Raw genomic sequence first — 18,552 nt, 5'->3', positions numbered from 1 at the left:
TGTATAAACTACCAAACAGCAGCAAAATCAAATATAGTAATGGCGATTTTCTACAATTAATATAGTGTGGTGGACACTGCTATGTCCATCCCTTTAATGTTGCAGCTTGTAGGAAGATATCTTCTTTTTAATATGGCTATCTTACGAATTTCCCCAAAGAATCAATAAAGTTTGATCTTGGTAGAGTCATAAGGGCTGTGTGTAGGGGAAAACATGCTATACGTCATTTAAAACCTACATAAATTAGTAGCCGACAAAGTGAGTTTGACATCTCTTCTTTCTTATTTGTTTCCCTTTATGTCTGTGTCTAATGCTCTACCGTATTTCTAACGTAATATATTAACGTATACTAATACATGATATATGATTTCTTGATATATTTGAAATATTTTATCTGAATCAGTAGTGTAACTAAAGGGCCCTAATAAAGGAAATGAAGGAGAACATGGGAGATGGACCTGAGTATAGTACAGTTTAATGTACCCCACTGTGGAGATGAAAAGGAGTTAGCATGTTAGCTTATCTTGGCTTCCTCTCCTCAAAGTCAATGCTATTGAATGAGTTTTTTGTTTAAATACCCTAAATAAGGTCTGTGGTTAACCAAAGACTAAAGTTAAAAACTGGTGAAAAAGTTTCAACTGTCTTAAAAACGGCAGTTGCTAACAAATGGCTAAATGAGTCTGCTAAATGTCTAAATGTCATCACCGCCTTTAGCTTAGCGTTGTTGACATGGAGGCCTGCAACCATGATGTAGTATGTTGATAGCCTAACCATAGCTGTGTACTACTAGCAATCGATATGCAGAGATTATTCTGCTGTACCAAATGTGTATTATCCACAGGTTTCGTAAATACATAAATATTCTACAATATTCCAAAAGCCCTTTGTAAAAATAACTTTCAGTTAAGTGAACCCTTGCGATCCTAACTCCCGGGTCGGCATACACAATTATGTCATAACATATGAGAAAAAAACAGGGACGTAAAGCGGATTTACTCAAGTACTGCACTTAAGTACAATCTTGAGGGTACTTGTACTTTACTTGAGTATTTCAATTTGTCGTACTTCTACTCCACTACAATTCAGAGGTAAATCGTGCACTTTTTCTCCTACATGTATTTAATCCCTTTAGTTACTTTACAGATCTGGATTAATGATGGTAAATATAATCAGCCCTTAAATCAGACTTTAGTTCACCTGGAGTAAATCAGCAGCTACCCTGCAGTATACAGAGTCATTCAAACTAGCTGCACCTTTACCAGCTCTGAGAACACTTTAATGATCAATCATTATAAAACACATCAGAGATATTATTCTGAAATGGACCAATCAAACAATGACTGCTTTTACTGTCTCTACTTTAAGAACATTTAGATGCTTCCACATTTTACTTGAGTAACATTTTGAATGCAGTTTTCCTACACTATGGTAATTCTACTTTTACTTAAGTACAAGATTACACCCCTGGACAAATAATGGTTTAACCCCCACAAGATAAAAATCCCTCCACTCTACCTCCTCCCCTTTCTTCTCTCTTCCCAGAGCGTACAGCTTGGTCACGGCTATGAAGCGGATGGGGATGTTGTACACTCTGCCCTTATAAAACACCACTAATGTGTAGGGCTGCTGCGCGTCCTGACCGGAGCTCCTCCTCACCATGAACGCCCCGTCCTGAAACACAAAGCCCTCACAGTCACACCCAGCAGGGGGTAATTATGGGATATATCCCACACATGCTACTCATTTTGTTGACTGCTCTCCAAAATGAGAAGTTTCTTACTCTGCCCGAGCGACACAACGCATCGTCAGCAGTCTTGCGGTCACAAGAGAAGGCATACCAAGACTTCTTATGGACATCTGCGTCCTGAAATAAAGTAAATGGAGGACAGAATTTGTTATTACATCTTATTTGGCTAACTTTTTATCCAAAGCAACTTACATACACTTTAATTCCAAAGATGTACTAACAGAGTAATTTGGGGTATTTTGCCAAATAACACTTCATCATATTGACTGCAGGGAATATTAAATCATCTTTACAGTATTATGCTGAAAGGGCAAACCTTATCTTGGTTTGTTGTCCCATTTTCAGCAATGACACTTCCTCTGTCAGTTGGCTCTGGGACAAAAAACACAAAGATTTTGATAAGGGTGCAATGTTTGATAATGTAGAAACGAAAAATGCTGTTTCTTTTTTCTTTTTATAATGAAGCAACTGTTCCAAAATCCTATTTTCCTCAGGGTAAAAACAGTATTCTGATTCTGATTAAAGAAAAGAAATTGCCCTGCTTTGACAACGAAGCAAAACACACTTACTAGGAAAGGTCATATGTGGAAAAGGAATTCTGCAAGAGAGAAGCAACCAGAGCATACCGTATTTTAGACACAGGTCATGAAATTGATTTTTGTGCTTCCTGTTTTATTTTAATACGTTTTTTCTCCTTGTGTCTTGTCTGGTTTCCCTTCCTGTCTTTGCATTTTCACGCCTTTGTGATCGTCTGGCCCACCACAGTGTAATCCCTGTGCTGTACGAGTTTTTTGTCTGCCCTCTCCAGTTGTGTCTGGACAATGTAGTCAATCCCTGTGTGTACATGAGCCTGTCTGTCCCAGAATTTATCTGTTAGTTATTTCTCAACCCCAGACCCCCATGCAGGGATTCGGTTTGCAAACATTGTCTTCACAACATGTGACTGCATTTTTGTCACTGGCGTGTTCAAGACTCTTAAAAAAGAACGGAGATCATTGGCTTATTCCTAGCCTCTCATATAATGTATAATGGTTCCTCCGAGAATGGTCTGTAGTCTGATTCTGTGAATCCTGTCCCAGGGGTTTCAATGCAATTGTAAGGAAATGAGTGTGTACAAAAAGATACAGTTTTATTTTTATCTGAAAAAAATGACTTGACGCCCATGTTTCCGTCCGTGCTTTCAGTCTATGTTCCGCTCTGTGGCTGTGCTGCTCATGTAATCCTGAAACGTCCCTCCTTTTGTCTCTATACTTTTTCCTTTTTGTTACCTTAACCTGCTGTATTAGTTTCAAGCTCTTTTGGACAAACTTAACTTTTATAAAGCTGTCTTTTTTTTGTACTGCGTTTGCTGCTTACCCCCACCCCACGACAAAACCGTATAGAGTTGTCCTGAAAGGCAACTTCCCTCAGTTCAGAATCACTAAAATTGCGACTGCTCAATTTAAATCAAACGCATTGTGTAACACAGTTTGCTGCATGTCTTACTTTGGGCGTTGGGAGTCCAGTGTAAAAGCTGTTTTTGGAAGCTTCATGTCAATTGCCAACACAGGCAGCGTTCGGCCTGTAGGAAACCAGACGCATGGTAATTAGGTTGGCTGTTTAGTAATGAGTGGATAATGAAACACAGGTTCCACAAATAAATATGTAAATAGGTTTGAGTTGTTTCGAGGCTTATACTGTATTTCAATAAACACTTACTTTGAAATTCCCTGGGTTTGAATTCTGGCTTCTGCAAAACAAAATGATTTCAAGGTCATAAACCAAAGTGCATGCTCTAATGTTGACAGACATCATCCAAACAGTCTCACACATTAAAGCCTTGATAATACTGATGATATTCAGATCCTTCAATTAAGTAATTTTATAAGTACCGAGTATTTTACAAGAAATCTGGGGAGGCTGCTTTCTGTTTTTGTGGCCACAAACTGCAGAACAGCCTTCCATGGGATCTTAGAACAGCAAACTCCATGGGAATTTTCAAAAGTAAATATTTTAAACTTGGCTTTTAATTTGGGGTAATTTGAGTGGTATCACTGTTCATGTTTGTTGCTTTATGGTTCTGTGATTGAACTCTTTCTGTTTGTTATAACTTGTTTTTAGTGATGTTCTTTTTGTATCTCGTCTTACTCTGTAAAACACTTTGGGCTACATCTTGCATTAAAAGTGCTCTATGAATAAAGTTTTATTATTTTGTATTATTATTATATCTGATTCCAACATCAACGATGAATCGCATAATTGATAAGTCAACTAATAGAAAAATAATGGTCGACTATTTCACTATCGATTAATCGTTAAAGTATTTCTTTACAAAGTAAATGCTGTGTTAAGCCTCTTACATGTGGAGATTCCTTGCTTTTTTTCTGTACCTCTCCATGCTTAAGCTGATATATTTGGCATAAAAAAACACTTGAAATTCAAAGACATTAGCATTTACTTTGTGAAACATGGATAGACATTTTCAACTATTGACTGACATACTGACAATCTGACCAAAATCGATGAATCTAAAAGACTATCTTAAACAAACTTAATATAACTTGTGGGATATTCCTACCGGCTTTAGAGGCGGTATTGGTGACCTCCTGAGAGAGAAAAAGACACAATTAGTTTAGACAACTAGTCATTCCCTTTTTAAGGAATATATAACATTGGATAAAAGTTTTGTTAGAGATGCTTACTCTCTTGGCAAAGGTTTTGGTCGGGGTCGAGGAAGACCCTCAGCACGTTTATTACAGGGACCTGAAAGAGCAAACAATGCAATGAAAAGTGATCATCAAAAAAGTAACCACCGTTGCTATCAGGATTTTACTAAAACCTAAAAAGATCATATAGAGTTTGTAGTAAAGGATCAGATGTTCTCTCTCCTCTGTCAGCTGTTCTGTTCTGTAGGCTAAAACTTTAAGAGTGAATCTATACGCCTACTGCCTGAATCTGCTTTATGGTTTCTCTTTCTTTGGTTCATTTGTTCTGTTTTAATTCAGTAGTTGAACCTATATGTTCATAACATCGTGTGTGTGAGATTAACTGTTTGACAGCTCAAATTTTATTTCTGCTTTTTAAACTGTAGTATGTGCTCATGGGTTTCAGTGTTGGTGTGTACTGCCTGAATATTCTTCATGAAAGGCAGCTTTTCCTAGACATAAGATCTCTGAGCAGAGGACACATTTTTGAGACTAAATAACTTAGTTTCTTCTTTTCCAAAGTAACATTGTTCTGTTGTCTTTACATAATAAACTTAAGGAAATACATGTTTTTTCTTCCACTGGTCATCCTCTAGATGGCACAACATGATAGCAGTCTTTCTTTATAAAAAATGAAGAGGGCAATAAGTCACCTATATTGGTTTAATACTTACTGTCCTCTGGATCACAAACTTCATATTCATCCTCGCCTGTGGGCTCCTGGACCTGGAAAATCCCAATATTATTAACTGTGGAACATTCCGTGAATCTCTGGAAAACCACTTTCACGTGCTCATTTGCCATCACTCACAGGAATAGGAGATCTCCTCGGGTTCGCTCTGGAAAAAAACAAAACTCATTAAAGGAGCAGTAGGAAAGAAATGTGATAGCTTCATAACTGACTGAGAAAGAGCTGAACTGAAAGGGTAACTGACGAAAATGACATATTGGTCCCATGATTGAGTAGCTAAACATGCTGCAAAGTGATCCCGTTGTGGCAATTCAGCTCTGTTATCATCTCCTTTTGGCTGCTGACCAGCTCGGTGTTGTGTAACTTTACAGAACGGACCCTAAAGAGTAATTTAACATTTCCCCCATCCTATCACGGACTGTTGCTTTTGTGTCATGTGACACGTTGCCCAGTGGGTGAGAGTGGAGGAAAGTAGTGCCGGTGTATCATTTGTTGGAGTACAGAAAGTGTATCTGAATGTAATCTGTTTTCAAGGTCATGACTGAATATGGTAGCCGATTACGACAATACGGACGGATACGAATCTCAGAAACTCATCGGATCAAAGCAAAGGGAATTGCAAACCGTTTTATATATCTTACAAGAGCCAATTTACAGTTTTGTCCGACATTTATATTAACAATCTTGGCTTGTCAGTGGCAAAAGCAAGCCCTTCTGGCGAACATATTGCATTTTCCATGAGTAATTGGAGCCTCTTTAACTTAAGTTCCCTTACCAAATACCTGACAATTATTTGTACCCCACTTAAAATGTGAGGAAATTAAACCCATTTGGAGAGAAAGCACATTTACTGTTGTGTCTCGGTAGCTTGATTTCCCCTCCTTGGTTGTCCCTCCCCTTGACCTGATTAACTGCCCCGCCCTTATTGTTTACACCTGTGTTCACCTTGTGTATTTAAGCTGTGTTTGTCTCTGTGCCCAGTGCCAGATCGTTTTGAGTTATCACCACACTAGTGTGCGTTGTGTTTAGACTTTTGTGACTATGGAATATTACCTCTAGTAAAAAACCTTTTTTTGGAAACTCTTTTTGTGTCGAGTCGTGCATTTGGGTTTTATCGTTTTATTGTGCCCCAGACGTAACATTTACTCTTTATGTTAAAAATCATAAATTAAATGTTGTTAATCCTACCTGGGGCTGGGCTTGGGTGGTATAGAAGGAGATTGTGATGTGGGGATTGGACAAAGCCTGAAAAATTAAAAAGATTATAGTCACGACTGCAGTCTAAAGACTGTCATTGTGTTTTGCATGTCTGTACAATTACATGAATGAGCCTCCATGACGAAAGTCTCCCACTGACCTGTTTGCTTGAAGAGATAATGAGTTCCCCTGTAAAGAGGCCACAAAATGAAACCACAATGACTTCCACATGTAAATGTATTTTAAAGAATGCTTGGAAATGCTCTCACATAAAAGCTTACCTCGATGTCAGGAACTTCATAAAAGTCTGAAAAACAACCAGAGCCAAAATTAGACACAGTGTAGAACTACACCACTTGTTTTGAAGGGGGGTTGCATTTTTTTTCACGACTAAAGCACGCAGCAGTATCTGCCCTTGGGCGTCTTTGTGTGAGTGTGTGTTTGGACTGACTGCTCTTGCCTGTCTCTGATTGCTCTGTATTTACATAGACTATTCATTCATGTAGGCCTATAATCTGTTTATTCAACACTGTAGACATAATATGGGCCTTTTTTTCTTCCCAATAGCCATTGCAACATGGCTTCTTAGGTTTGAAATGTCTTATTATTGGATGGGCATAACTTTTTGTGCAGTCATTCATGGTCCCTAGAGGATAAATCCCAAACATTTTCACTAATCCGGTGAAAATCTCTAGATCTAGACCTCTAGATCTCTTTTCACCCTTCCTCTATAATGCCTCCTATTGACTTTAGGGATGGCCTGACTTTTCCTCTTTCACCATGAGGTTTGAATTTCTGGATTGTAAGAGAATTGTTTTAAGTACAGGCTATAAAGACCAGAATGCTATTGATTGCCCCTCCTGAATTAGCATTGGGGTACAGCATGGTTATACCTACCAGGACTGGGTGGACGCTCTGTTAAAGGTGTAGGCATTATGGGACGGTCCCTTCCTGCTTTGCTCCCACAATGCATCATAGTATCTGAGGAGAGGCGTGGAGGTAATTGTTATATCTTCATAGTTGTAGTCTTGCAGCAGTAGCATCCATATAGCTACAGTTATTCTGTGCCTCCACTGCCAATAGAGTGGTGCAGTGATGACATATTTTTGTAGGCCAACCTGGAAGTTAACATCGCACGAGTCCGTGGACAAAAAGCAATAGGATTTCCCAATTGGATTTGGGTATTTTGCAGAAATTGTGGCAAAACATGTTTATGATACTTAAACGTTTTTTTCAGCAGGAGAATCTCCACATATTGACACCAGTTTTTGATTGTTGAAGCATAACTGCAATTGGCATTGATACAAAGCTAACTCCCATCATGTATGGATGCATATCATGCACACTGCTAAGCTAAAAGCTTAACGACATTTAGTCGTATATTTAGTCACTTGTTAGCAACAACACTGTCTGTCCTGATGTCATATGCCGATGACACCGTGATACATGTGCATGCCAACACAAAGCAGAAGGCTGCTGCTAACCTGACCTTGGCTTAAGAGCCGATCACTAACTGGCTAAACTGCTTATGGCTACAGCTTAATCTAAATAAAACAGCAGGGATGTTTTTCACAAAAAGAAAATGCAACATTGTGTCAAATATAAGCATTTCAGGTGAAAATATTGATATTTTGCCGCAGGTTAAATACCTAGGAATCATAATTGACTCTAATCTAACATTCAAGACACAAGTAAATAAAGTGAGCCAAAGAATTCAGTTCAGCCTGGCCAATTTTAAATACATTAGAAACACAATGACTTTTAATTCTGCCAAATTATACATTAATGATCACAAGCTGGGGGCAAACTAAAAGCTCCACACTGAAGCCACCAGCAACCCTGCACAAGCAAACACTGAAAGTACTTGACCAGAAACCCAACAGGTCCCATCACTGTACCATCCTCAACAAACATAACATCCTGAGTTGGGAAGATTTAATAAAATACAGGAACAGCGTTCTGGTGTACAAGATTGTGCACAATACAGCCCCTCCACCTCTGACCTCATTAATAACTCAATGTAATAACACAACACTGACCACTAGAAGCTCCACTCGTGGCGACCTATCGGTCCCATTTAGGAAGAGCATTTCTGGTCAGTCATCATTCTCGGTCACAGCTACACAAAACTGGAACTCCCTATCCACTCAAATCAAACACATACATACATTCAGCACCTTTACAGCTCACTTAAAAACATGGTTAAAAAAAATGAACGTGGACAAGGGAACCGGATGTAGTGAAAAGCGTGGTGTTTGCCAGGTTTTAGGACTTTAGGACTCCCTTTTCGCACACTTCTATAGTATTGGCCAAAGGAATGTTGTTTTTTCCGTTGTAGTCCGTCCTACTGTCCGTCCCAATCACACAATATCTTAGAAACCCCTGGAGGGATTTTTTTCAACATTTGAGATGAATGTGATTTAATTACACAAAGGTCAACATTTCTGTGAACTCACAACATTTTTAAAAATAAAATAAGAATTCCTACGATAACTATAACAATGTCCTACAATTGTTGTACAGACATGGTTGTAAACTCCAACTGGATTGGTAGACAGAAGCATAAAACCCTTCTAGTTTTCAAACATTTCAGATCACTGTGCCTCCTCTCTTTCTGTTGTGTATCTTACTGGAAGAGGGATTCTCCGCAGGTTCAATGTAGTTGTCATCATCATCGTTACTGTCTGGATTGATGTAGTCTTCCTTCAGAAAAACAAATTGTGAAAATGGGGTCAGCTACCAACACTCAAACATTTGCCAATTCACAGGATGTGGCGAAATACTCCATGACATAGTAATGTGGAAGTATCCCAGACTAACAGGCCTGCAGTATAGTATTAAAGTAAGGTTCTGGGGTAAAAAGTTACGTTACTTCATCGCTCCCTTGAGGGGGGGGTTCGGGGGGCAGCTGTTTGGAGCCTTTTCCCGGGCGGAGGGGCTTGCCTGGCGGCCGGCCGGGCCTGCTCCGGCAGTTGTCTGGAAAGGAGAAGCAGAAGCAAGAACAGGACGTCAGCATTTGCATGAAACACTGTTGAGAAGCCCTCTGAGTATTGCAGCTTTCTCTTAATGGTGAGAAGGGACTAAATGGACCCTTAGCAAGACTGTCACCGTTAGGGAGAAGCTGATGAAGAAATACTAACTGTGTGTGAACATGAAACTGATGATGTTTGTATAAAAATCTGCACACTTTTTTTTTTGGGTGAAATAAATGCAGATGTCAGATGACTGTACTGACCGAGGTACTCCCCCCTCGGGAAGGAAGCTGAGGGCGTATGGGTGAAGGCTCTGTGACTGGGGGGTGGCTCGTAGCTGTCGTCCTGCTCCTCATGTGGATCTTCATACATGTCATTGTCCTGTGAACAACATGCTTGTTATGTTCCAAAGAATTATAACACTTTAAATGAGTTATAACTCACATAGGTCCCAACTTACGTAATCAGAGTCGGACCGTTCTTCATCTTCCCTGAAATCTGTAAACACGGACATGTGAAGGGATTTTATTACAACGAGCCAGTGGTCAAGGATGTAATATGATTATTTACTTAAGAAAAAGTACTAATACATTAATGTCCAAATACCACATTACAAGTAAGGATTGTTCATTCAAGATCTCACTTGAAGAGGCCCTATTAGGCTTTTCCCTGGTTTTCCCTTTCCTGTAGGGAGTTATGTGTCTGTGCATGTAATTGGTCTGCAAAGGCTACAATTCCTGTATTCCCTTAACTTCGGTAGCATAGTGACATCACTACGTCTTAATTGTGATGGTTAACACATTGTAAGACACTTGATAGTCTAAAGGGTGGAACATCTGGCCAGCTAACCAATCAGAGCAGAAAAAATAAAGAGCTAAATGTCCCAGTAGAGGCACAAAATACAAATATGAACATGAAAGTGAGCCGAATATGTCCTCCTTAAGTAAAGAAGCTAAATGTACTTAAAGCATCACAATTAAAAGTGCTTATTTTGTTGACTCAAGTAGCATTTTACTGTTATTCATGTATAGACCTTTCTTTTTTTTAACATCTTGTTATATAGAGTCCCGCAGAAACGAGTCCTAAACCCGGAAGTGAGTTAGCATTTTGCCACTCTCGATTCCCTCGTCTCAGAGTGAATGGGATTTCTCCTTAGGATTTTGGAAAATAGCTCGAAATAAGTTCTGTGGTTGACACAAATTTAAGAGATGGATCACATGTGGAGATTAGCTGAACAAAACGTGCATTTATCAAACAGGTTCGTTTTCCACAGATCTTATTTTTTACAATATTTCCAAATCCTATGAAAAGAATCGCACTGCTTTTTTGTCGAGGGAACCCATGCCTCAGCTTACTTCTGGGTCGGCCTACAAATATACGTCATCCCTGCACCGCTCTATTTTGGATAATTTTAATTTTGGACCTAAAACTGTTATTCCACCAGAAAAATAAAGACCTTTTTGATCTTTACTTATATACTATATACAGTGAAGGAAATACATATTTGATCCCCGCTTTGATTTGATCTAACCCTAACCCAATTATAAAGAACTGAACAGTCTATACTTTTAATGGTAGGATTATTTTAACAGTGAGAGACAGAATATCAAAAAGAACATCTTGAAATGTACATTAAAAAAAAGATGTAAATAGATTTTTGTTTAACTTTGGGAAATAAGTCTTTAATCCCCTTGCAACCAACAATAATTCTGGCTCCCACGGACCGGTTACGAGTCCTCACTTTAAGAAAGTAGGGGGAAGTAGTAGAAATGAGCTTGTAGAAACTATTCTAATTGTGGATTAAAAAAAAAAACAGGTCACTACAAATATTACATTCCAGTCTTAAAGTTATGCAAGCAGGTGTCAGAGAACATTTTCTAATTTTAGAACGAAAGCATACTCTGCAGTCTCTCTGTTGAGGAACTAGCGGAGCTTGTCTCCTCACCTCTCACTCAGAGTTGTATGATTTCTCCACATGACTTAATCTCGGTTTTTACAATGAAGTTTACTAGAAGCATCCCATAATTGATCACAGCAAGCTTCTCAAAACAGCATATGGAAATGGGTGCAGTCATGTGTGCTTTTTCCTGACGCACTGTTGCAGTTTTTGTGAATTTGGACGTTTTATGAGCTTGCAGGTTGGAGATATTCCTGCATTTTACCTGAACTATATTTGATGTCCTTTTCTTTTTATCTACGATGCACTGTTGGAGGAGCCAGGGATTTAGGATTTTCTTTTCCAACAACTACGCTGTATCAAATGTGCACATGATGGTAAAACCTTTGAATCTTTGGGGTAAATAGTAAGATAAAGCAGATCTTGTAAGTGTTATTAACAATGGGCTATTACACTTCTCCAACACATGTAGTTAAGTATTGCTGATTTTCAATAATGAAAGAGGGGTCTTAGTAATCCGAAATTCTCTAAAAAACCAAAACTACTCACATGATCATAGTTGTAATAATCCCCATAGTAACAACATTGCAATGTGAGAGATGGGAGACCAAATGAAAACTCCACACTTCCAAAGCTAAACCCCTTTTGGTACAGAACGTTCTCTTAGTTTTCTACAAGGTTTACTTGCTGAGCTTTAGTGGTGTTACATTAAGTACTTCAGACTTTACTCTGAAGGTTTGATGATTCTTTCGATGTACGGGCTGGAGTTTGAGTATCGTTATTCAACAAAAATACTTAAAGATGCCTTATAAAGCTTCTTTTCCCCCTTCCTGTAGCGTGTTCTATAGGTTGTTGTGCATGTAAATGGTTTACAAAGGCTAAAATCCAAAATGACTTGAAAAGTTTTATGAATACTTGAAAACATTTGGTATAATAACACAACTCAACAAAGGTCGAGTTGTTGTTAGAAATGTTATTGTGGAATGTAACACACAATATACATTAAATGCTGGTTAGCAAATGATGGTATGCTGAAATAAGAAGGCAAATCTTAATGAATTAGCATGAATTTCCAATTTATCATCAAGTTAATACTGTCATTCTGAGTTTGTTAGCATGCTGACCTTTTGAAATCTATTTTTGGAGTCTTTTTAAAGAGGCCCTAATCTGCTTTTTGGGGTCTTGTCTGTCCCTTAGTTTGTTATAAAGTTTTTTGTGCCCTGAAACCCCTCCATTGGACTCCTTTGAGACTGGGCTCTGGTTTCAGACAGAGGGTGTAAAGAGGTGTTGCAGCACAGGCAGTATGAGAGAAATAAAGAGCTTTTTGAACATCAAAGCACGGGGACATGTCACAGGAGAGACACTAAATACAAATATGGACCTGAAAACAAGCATAATAGAGCCCCTTTAAGTAAAAATGTATCATGAGAGCTTTATATACCAGTTTCTTTCCATCTCATGTTTCAATCTTCCAGTTGCATCAGTGATGTGAAGTGAATGGCTTAGTTCTTACCTTTGTAATCTCTCGCAGGTACTTTTGGAACCGGTTTGCTTTTCAATCTGTCACACAGAGAGATGTTGAGGCAATGAATGGCTTAACAGGGGTTTGACACATTATGAATTGTGATTTAAATGAACAGAGTGTAATGGTTGGCGTTATGATACTCCAACTCTAAATTTCATTTGCACACATACCACTCACCAGCAGACACCTGTGCTGTAAAACTGTGAAAGGTCTATATTTACATAAAAACAGTTAGCAGACCGCTGGGGATATTCACAAGACAGGACGAGGATGAATGGCTTCTGTAATGCATGTAGTTTATTTTCTGATGTGCGTTAAAGGGACTCATTACAGGAAAGGAAAATAAAAGTGCCATCTGCTGTAGTTATTTTTGCTCTGTTGGTCTGTCTCTTATTCCACTGCTTGTGAAAGAGGAATTGGCATTCTCTTATAATGCATCTATACACACTAAGGATATTTTAGATCAACAGCCAGACATATAAATAAAAGGGAAACGGATTTGATTGTTTTTTCCATGAGTTGTATTAGAGTGCAGTACTAATAAAAAGATTAGGAGATTTAAGAGGACTCACCTTCTGAGTTTGTCCAGGATGCTGCCATCATTTTTCTTGATGTCTTGAACAATCTTCTGAAGCTGCCTGAAAAAAACAACGATATCATTTGGCTTTATCATTCAGAAACACATCTTTAGAAAATGAGTTTTGCAGTATTGTGAGCCGAACAAGTGATAGACATGAAGTTAATGATTTTCAGCTTTAAAGGGTACTTTAAAAAGACGATTGTAGAACTCACGTTAATTAGTCACACCTCCTTCTTTCTTGAATTCTCTTTTCATACACAATTTAGGATTTATGTAATGGTAAAGCATCCTTTTTTAAATTCAATTTGAACATTGAGATTGATAGTTTTTGTAGCTTGCACTAAAAAGTTAGCAAATGTACACCAACTTTTTTTCTGATCCCGCACTTCAAAAATATCTGTCATTGACCAACTCAAAATATAAAATAATACAAAAGTTCTTACCGAATCTTTGCTGTAGCCGGAGCAGCGAGTTTACCTAACGTATCCAGATTCATGTTTAACATTTTTGGCCATCTACCTCTCAAACGTTAAGTGTGTGCTGCAAGACCGTCAGCAGAAATGTAAATGAACACAGTATTTGGCAACAAGTCACGTCTAAGCCATAGAGGGGAGGGTGTTATTTTCTACAGCTTCTCTGCAGGAAAAATCACTTCTCTTTTTCACACACACGCACACACACACACACACACACACACACACACACACACACACACACACACACACACACACACACACACACACACACACACACACACACACACACACACACACACACACACACACACACACACACACACACACACACACACATACACACTGAAGCTTCTTGCTTCACATCACCCCAGACTCTCGTTAATTCCACCTCAAAATAGACATTGACATTTTCAATGCTGCTATAACTGGTATGTATAAATTACCTGAATGAAACTACTATACTAGGATAAGGCGTTCCAGTTAATGAATAGGCCAATTATGAGACAATGGGCTCTGACACAAAGATTTCATAGTTGTAGCCTCTTGTTGTTGTTGTTGTTGTTTGTGTGTCTTTGTGTTCATTTTGTGTCCCCTTCGTAAAGTGTTTTTCCTTTGTAGTTTTTTGTCTATTTTCTCGTATTTGTAATTACTTTTAAACTTGTTGTTGTTTTGTCTTTTTGTAACCGCTTGGTGCCTCTTTGTAGTTAATTGGTGTCTCTTTGTAGTTAATTGGTGTCTCTTTGTAGTTGTTTGGGGTCTCATTCCGGTTGTTTTACCCGCGACCCATTATTAGTTGTTGTGAGTCTCTTTGTGTCCCTTTGCAGCCATTTTGCATCGCTTCTTGTTTTTATGACTCTTTGTAATTATTTCATGTTATTTTGGGGGCCATTTTAAATCTCTTCCTGGATGTCTCTGTGAGAAACCTGCTCTCATCCCTTCTCATCATATTGTGCTGCTCTGGTATTTGCAGTATCTCAACAGAGTGGTTAGCATTGTAACACGTGGTTAACTTCTTGAAACAGTTGTGGTAAGGTTTACTTGACAAAAGTGCCCGGACAGGTTTAAATGTATTCATTAGGGTTAGAGAATACAGCGTGGTATGGTTGAAAATAAATATGTTGGTTGTGCAACAGAAGCTACTGACGTAATGTCATATGACACAGTGACATAATGTCTTCAGTAAAAAATAGCTTTTTGGTTGTATACCGATGCAAACGCTTCCCCATTTGGTTGCATTTGTTGCTGTGAACTTCTTATAATGAAGTGGATTGGAGTTTGTTGAAAGCCTGGTGCGTCCCATACAGATGCTTATGGGGGACATCAGTCTCATGACGCAGATGAGCAATGAAAATGAGCTACATTTGACATCCTGGGATCCACACTAAGCTGCTCAATAAGTATCGTTTTTTCAGATGAAGGACAATAATGGCCCTGAGACTTTTAGTGGCGCAGGAATGAGTCCTAAACCTGCAAATTAGTTGGCATTTTATCATTAACAGGCTCCCTCATCGTGAGGTCAAAGGATTTTTGAGTGAGTTTGAGGTTCGACTCCAGAAAAATACTTGTCTTAATAAAGGAAGTTGCTAACACACAGCTAAATTATACTACTAAACATCATCATGTCCAACACAGGTCCACCTTTAGCTTAGCGATGTTGTTGTGAAGTCACATGACCATAATGTAGTTTGTTTATAGCATTACGTTAGCTGTTATCTGAATGTGTTTTACATGTCTTATTTTTTGCAACATATTAAAATCCATTCGAAAAATTCCATTGCTTTTTGTCGAGGGAACCTTTGCAATGCTAACTGCAGCTCGGCCTACACATTATGTCCGCATTGCACCACTGTATAGGCCAGTTGATTGAACCATCCAATAGAAGCATTTTTCAGAACCTTTTTGTGTTTTTACCAGGGTCGGCCACTATTTCACACACAATTATCTTTGATGAAGTTAATTACCTACCATTCCATCATCTGCAAGGAACGGTAGAATTCCTATTCCTGTCATTATGAAATTCTTGGACAGATTTGTCATACATAGTGTGTTTTAAGCAACACACATTGAGAGTGAAGTGCAGGTCAAGTATGGTGTCATGGAAAGTTCAACTTTGCAATCTTCAGTGTTTTCTAACTATGGGAGGGCAACAGAAATGAGTATAGGGCCTTTCCCGTTAGACTGGCACAATGTTCCACTAAAGTGTGTGTGGTCACCATATCATACAGTCACCATGGAGCTGTTTTGCTAAATACACGTCTGTTCTTCCTGTGATTACAGTCAAGTACGGCACAGGACGAAAAAAAACACAGAGCTGTTTGTGGTAAGAAATGTGCATAGAGAATTTAAGTGATAGTTTGGGATTATTAAGGAAACTGTTGTTCATGATTCATGGTAGGATTAGTCTTTAGACAGCCTTTAGTCACCATTTGGCCTGGAGATTAATGTGAAACCACGGACAGTCATATGATATTGAGACATTTTATTTCCTGTCACCAAGTGTTTTCATTTTCATTCCTAAAACAGTTTGGTGAATTACTGGCTTTGTGAGATGTAAACAAATGTTGTGTTATAATAACTGTCTGGGTGAATATTTACAGTAAGTGATGTGGTTCTGATATGAAGCAATGTCTCACAAATAAAAATAAATGTTTCTACATTGTGTTAGTACCAGAGAAAACTCTCCATCTCTTATTAGCTCTAACATATTATTTCCTAGTTCAACAAGATCATGAACAACCATATCAAAACAGGAAGTCAAATAGAAATGAGAGCAAACAATATTCAGTGAAAATCCTGTTTTGGTATATAAATCATATTTCATTCCCCTGCATGTTCAATGTTAGGCCTTAAAAGTTAATCAAACCTAAAATAACATTTTTTAAATTTATAGGTAAAAACTAATAATAATATTTGTCCCCGATAACACATGACATGGACTTCACCTACATAGTTTCACTTTTAATTGGTAAGTCTAAGTTAACTAAAAAATTGTTATTTTTGATTAACTGTTTATTTCTTTAGATCAAAGTCGGTATAAACATGTCACAAATATAAAGTTTTAGCTTTACTGACCTATTTCACTTAATCACTAATATTAACAGACACGTGTTTTTGAAACACACGCAAAGACACACACGGGGATTTATAAAGAGGAACAACATACTGGCAAATGTGCAGGTGCAGCCAGGCTGACAACACACACATCCAGCTGTGTACACAAGTAGAGACAACTGTAAGCATGCACAACCCAACACACACACACCACACACACACACACACACACACACACACACACACACACACACACACACACACACACACACACACACACACACACACACACACACACACACACACACACACACACACACACACACTCATGCACACAGAAACATTGTAATTTTACAAATGGTAGGCTCTCATCTTCAACTTTTGTATTTTATCAGGCAGATAATTAAAGCAATGAACAGTAGGAGGAGGGGGGAGGTTAGGTGAGAATAGAGGAAGGTGTGATTGAAGTGTGTGATGACAGCGCTGACATCAATGTGTTACTTACGGTTGGTGGATGAGATTAAACTTGTTCATGTCACTGTCAGACAGGTTCTGTGGAAGCATGGCAGAAATCAATGTAAACACATGATGACAAATTGGGAGAACATTTGAGAACTTGCTGGGATTTCTTACAGTCAAGGTGATGATACAAACGTGGCATCCACATTAAATACATGCATTTGTGCTTGTGTGAAGGCACAATTTTAGTCATGCATCACCTCAGGGCCGACAGCAGATGGCAGCACCTCACTAAGGGCCGCTCCATCAGCTATCCATCACTTTGTTTTTCTAATGAAACCCTCTCTTATTTTTAAATTGAACCGGTGAGGAATGGAAGTCACTTTTTCACAGCATACTGTATGTACAGCATTGTATCAGCAGGGAAGTTACTGGTTGTGTAAATTACATTTGACATTACATTACATCTTATTTAGCATCTTTTATCCGAAGCAACTTACATATTTGTCAATACCATAGACGTGCCTACTGCAGAGATATAAGACAAAGCAAAAGATAGAAAATATATTTTGTAAATATAAGCGGTTGCCTTGTTTCCCTTTTGCGCACTAAAACTGCTGACCTTCAACAGAAGCACTTGCTCTAAAAACAAACCACAATATAACACAATTTCATAAATCATCAAGCATTTATAAAGTTTATCCGGCTGCCCTCAGCCATTGGGATTTTTTGTGGCGTTTAATGTCTGCCGTGCAGTAAGGCAATTGTGATTCACAAATGAAAGGAAATGATTACCATAAAATATGCAACAAAATCCCGGTAAATTATGTATCCCCCTCGTCATTCATAATTCATCGCTCTAGGTCGTTACTTGCTTTGTGTCTTTTCTGCTTCATATTTGTCGTAACGTAAGATCCATGACAACAAAAGTAGGGACATTTTGATATTTAGTGATGAAGTGTGTAAGGTGTCAAAAGAACAAATAGAGAAAGGCTTGTGATGAAAAGCTAATGTTTGAGGTATGAGCCTAATATGGGTATTTAAATCAGATATGAATAATGTATCGGCAGAAGGGTCTCCTGTGAAACAAATGTAATGTTGTACTGTTAAGATGCCGATTATATAATAGTTTTCCAAAGCTGTGTTCGCTCACATTACCTTGGTGTGTGTATATGGGAAGTTGGGTATAACTAAAGGAGGTGTTACCCCTAGGAATAAACCCATAGGTAAAAGCTCTTTAAACAGAGCTTGTGATTAAATCATTTGTAAATCA

At 38.4% G+C, this 18,552-nt stretch overlaps 1 protein-coding gene across 3 annotated transcripts in view; it reads right to left on the bottom strand.

Annotated features, from left to right (window-relative positions):
- The window catches only part of blnk (B cell linker), a 28,385-nt gene that overhangs the window by 1,676 nt on the left and 8,157 nt on the right, over positions 1–18,552 (bottom strand). Inside the window, exons 2-23 of one of the 3 annotated variants that reach the window (XM_063874615.1) lie at positions 17,326–17,372; positions 13,737–16,999; positions 13,286–13,351; positions 12,702–12,748; positions 9,752–9,789; positions 9,555–9,672; positions 9,192–9,295; positions 8,950–9,022; positions 7,217–7,300; positions 6,601–6,626; positions 6,480–6,508; positions 6,311–6,367; positions 5,243–5,270; positions 5,106–5,157; positions 4,429–4,489; positions 4,305–4,332; positions 3,446–3,476; positions 3,233–3,308; positions 2,317–2,345; positions 2,064–2,119; positions 1,781–1,864; positions 1,516–1,671 (exon numbers count right to left, since the gene is read on the bottom strand). In XM_063874615.1, the coding sequence (XP_063730685.1) occupies positions 1,516–1,671; positions 1,781–1,864; positions 2,064–2,119; positions 2,317–2,345; positions 3,233–3,308; positions 3,446–3,476; positions 4,305–4,332; positions 4,429–4,489; positions 5,106–5,157; positions 5,243–5,270; positions 6,311–6,367; positions 6,480–6,508; positions 6,601–6,626; positions 7,217–7,300; positions 8,950–9,022; positions 9,192–9,295; positions 9,555–9,672; positions 9,752–9,789; positions 12,702–12,748; positions 13,286–13,351; positions 13,737–13,798 (1,305 nt within the window). In that variant the 5' untranslated portion in view covers positions 13,799–16,999; positions 17,326–17,372. Of the gene's footprint in view, positions 1–1,515; positions 1,672–1,780; positions 1,865–2,063; positions 2,120–2,316; positions 2,346–3,232; positions 3,309–3,445; positions 3,477–4,304; positions 4,333–4,428; positions 4,490–5,105; positions 5,158–5,242; positions 5,271–6,310; positions 6,368–6,479; positions 6,509–6,600; positions 6,627–7,216; positions 7,301–8,949; positions 9,023–9,191; positions 9,296–9,554; positions 9,673–9,751; positions 9,790–12,701; positions 12,749–13,285; positions 13,352–13,736; positions 17,000–17,325; positions 17,373–18,552 lie in introns of those variants that run through there. The other 2 variants (XM_063874616.1, XM_063874613.1) reach the window with 2 other exon arrangements.

The sequence above is a fragment of the Eleginops maclovinus genome, chromosome 22, assembly GCF_036324505.1.
Source record: "Eleginops maclovinus isolate JMC-PN-2008 ecotype Puerto Natales chromosome 22, JC_Emac_rtc_rv5, whole genome shotgun sequence".
In the NCBI taxonomy this organism is placed as follows: Eukaryota; Metazoa; Chordata; class Actinopteri; order Perciformes; family Eleginopidae; genus Eleginops; species Eleginops maclovinus.
The sequence above is the reverse complement of the archived record's forward strand: the minus strand, read 5'-3'. Positions and strand labels throughout refer to the sequence as shown.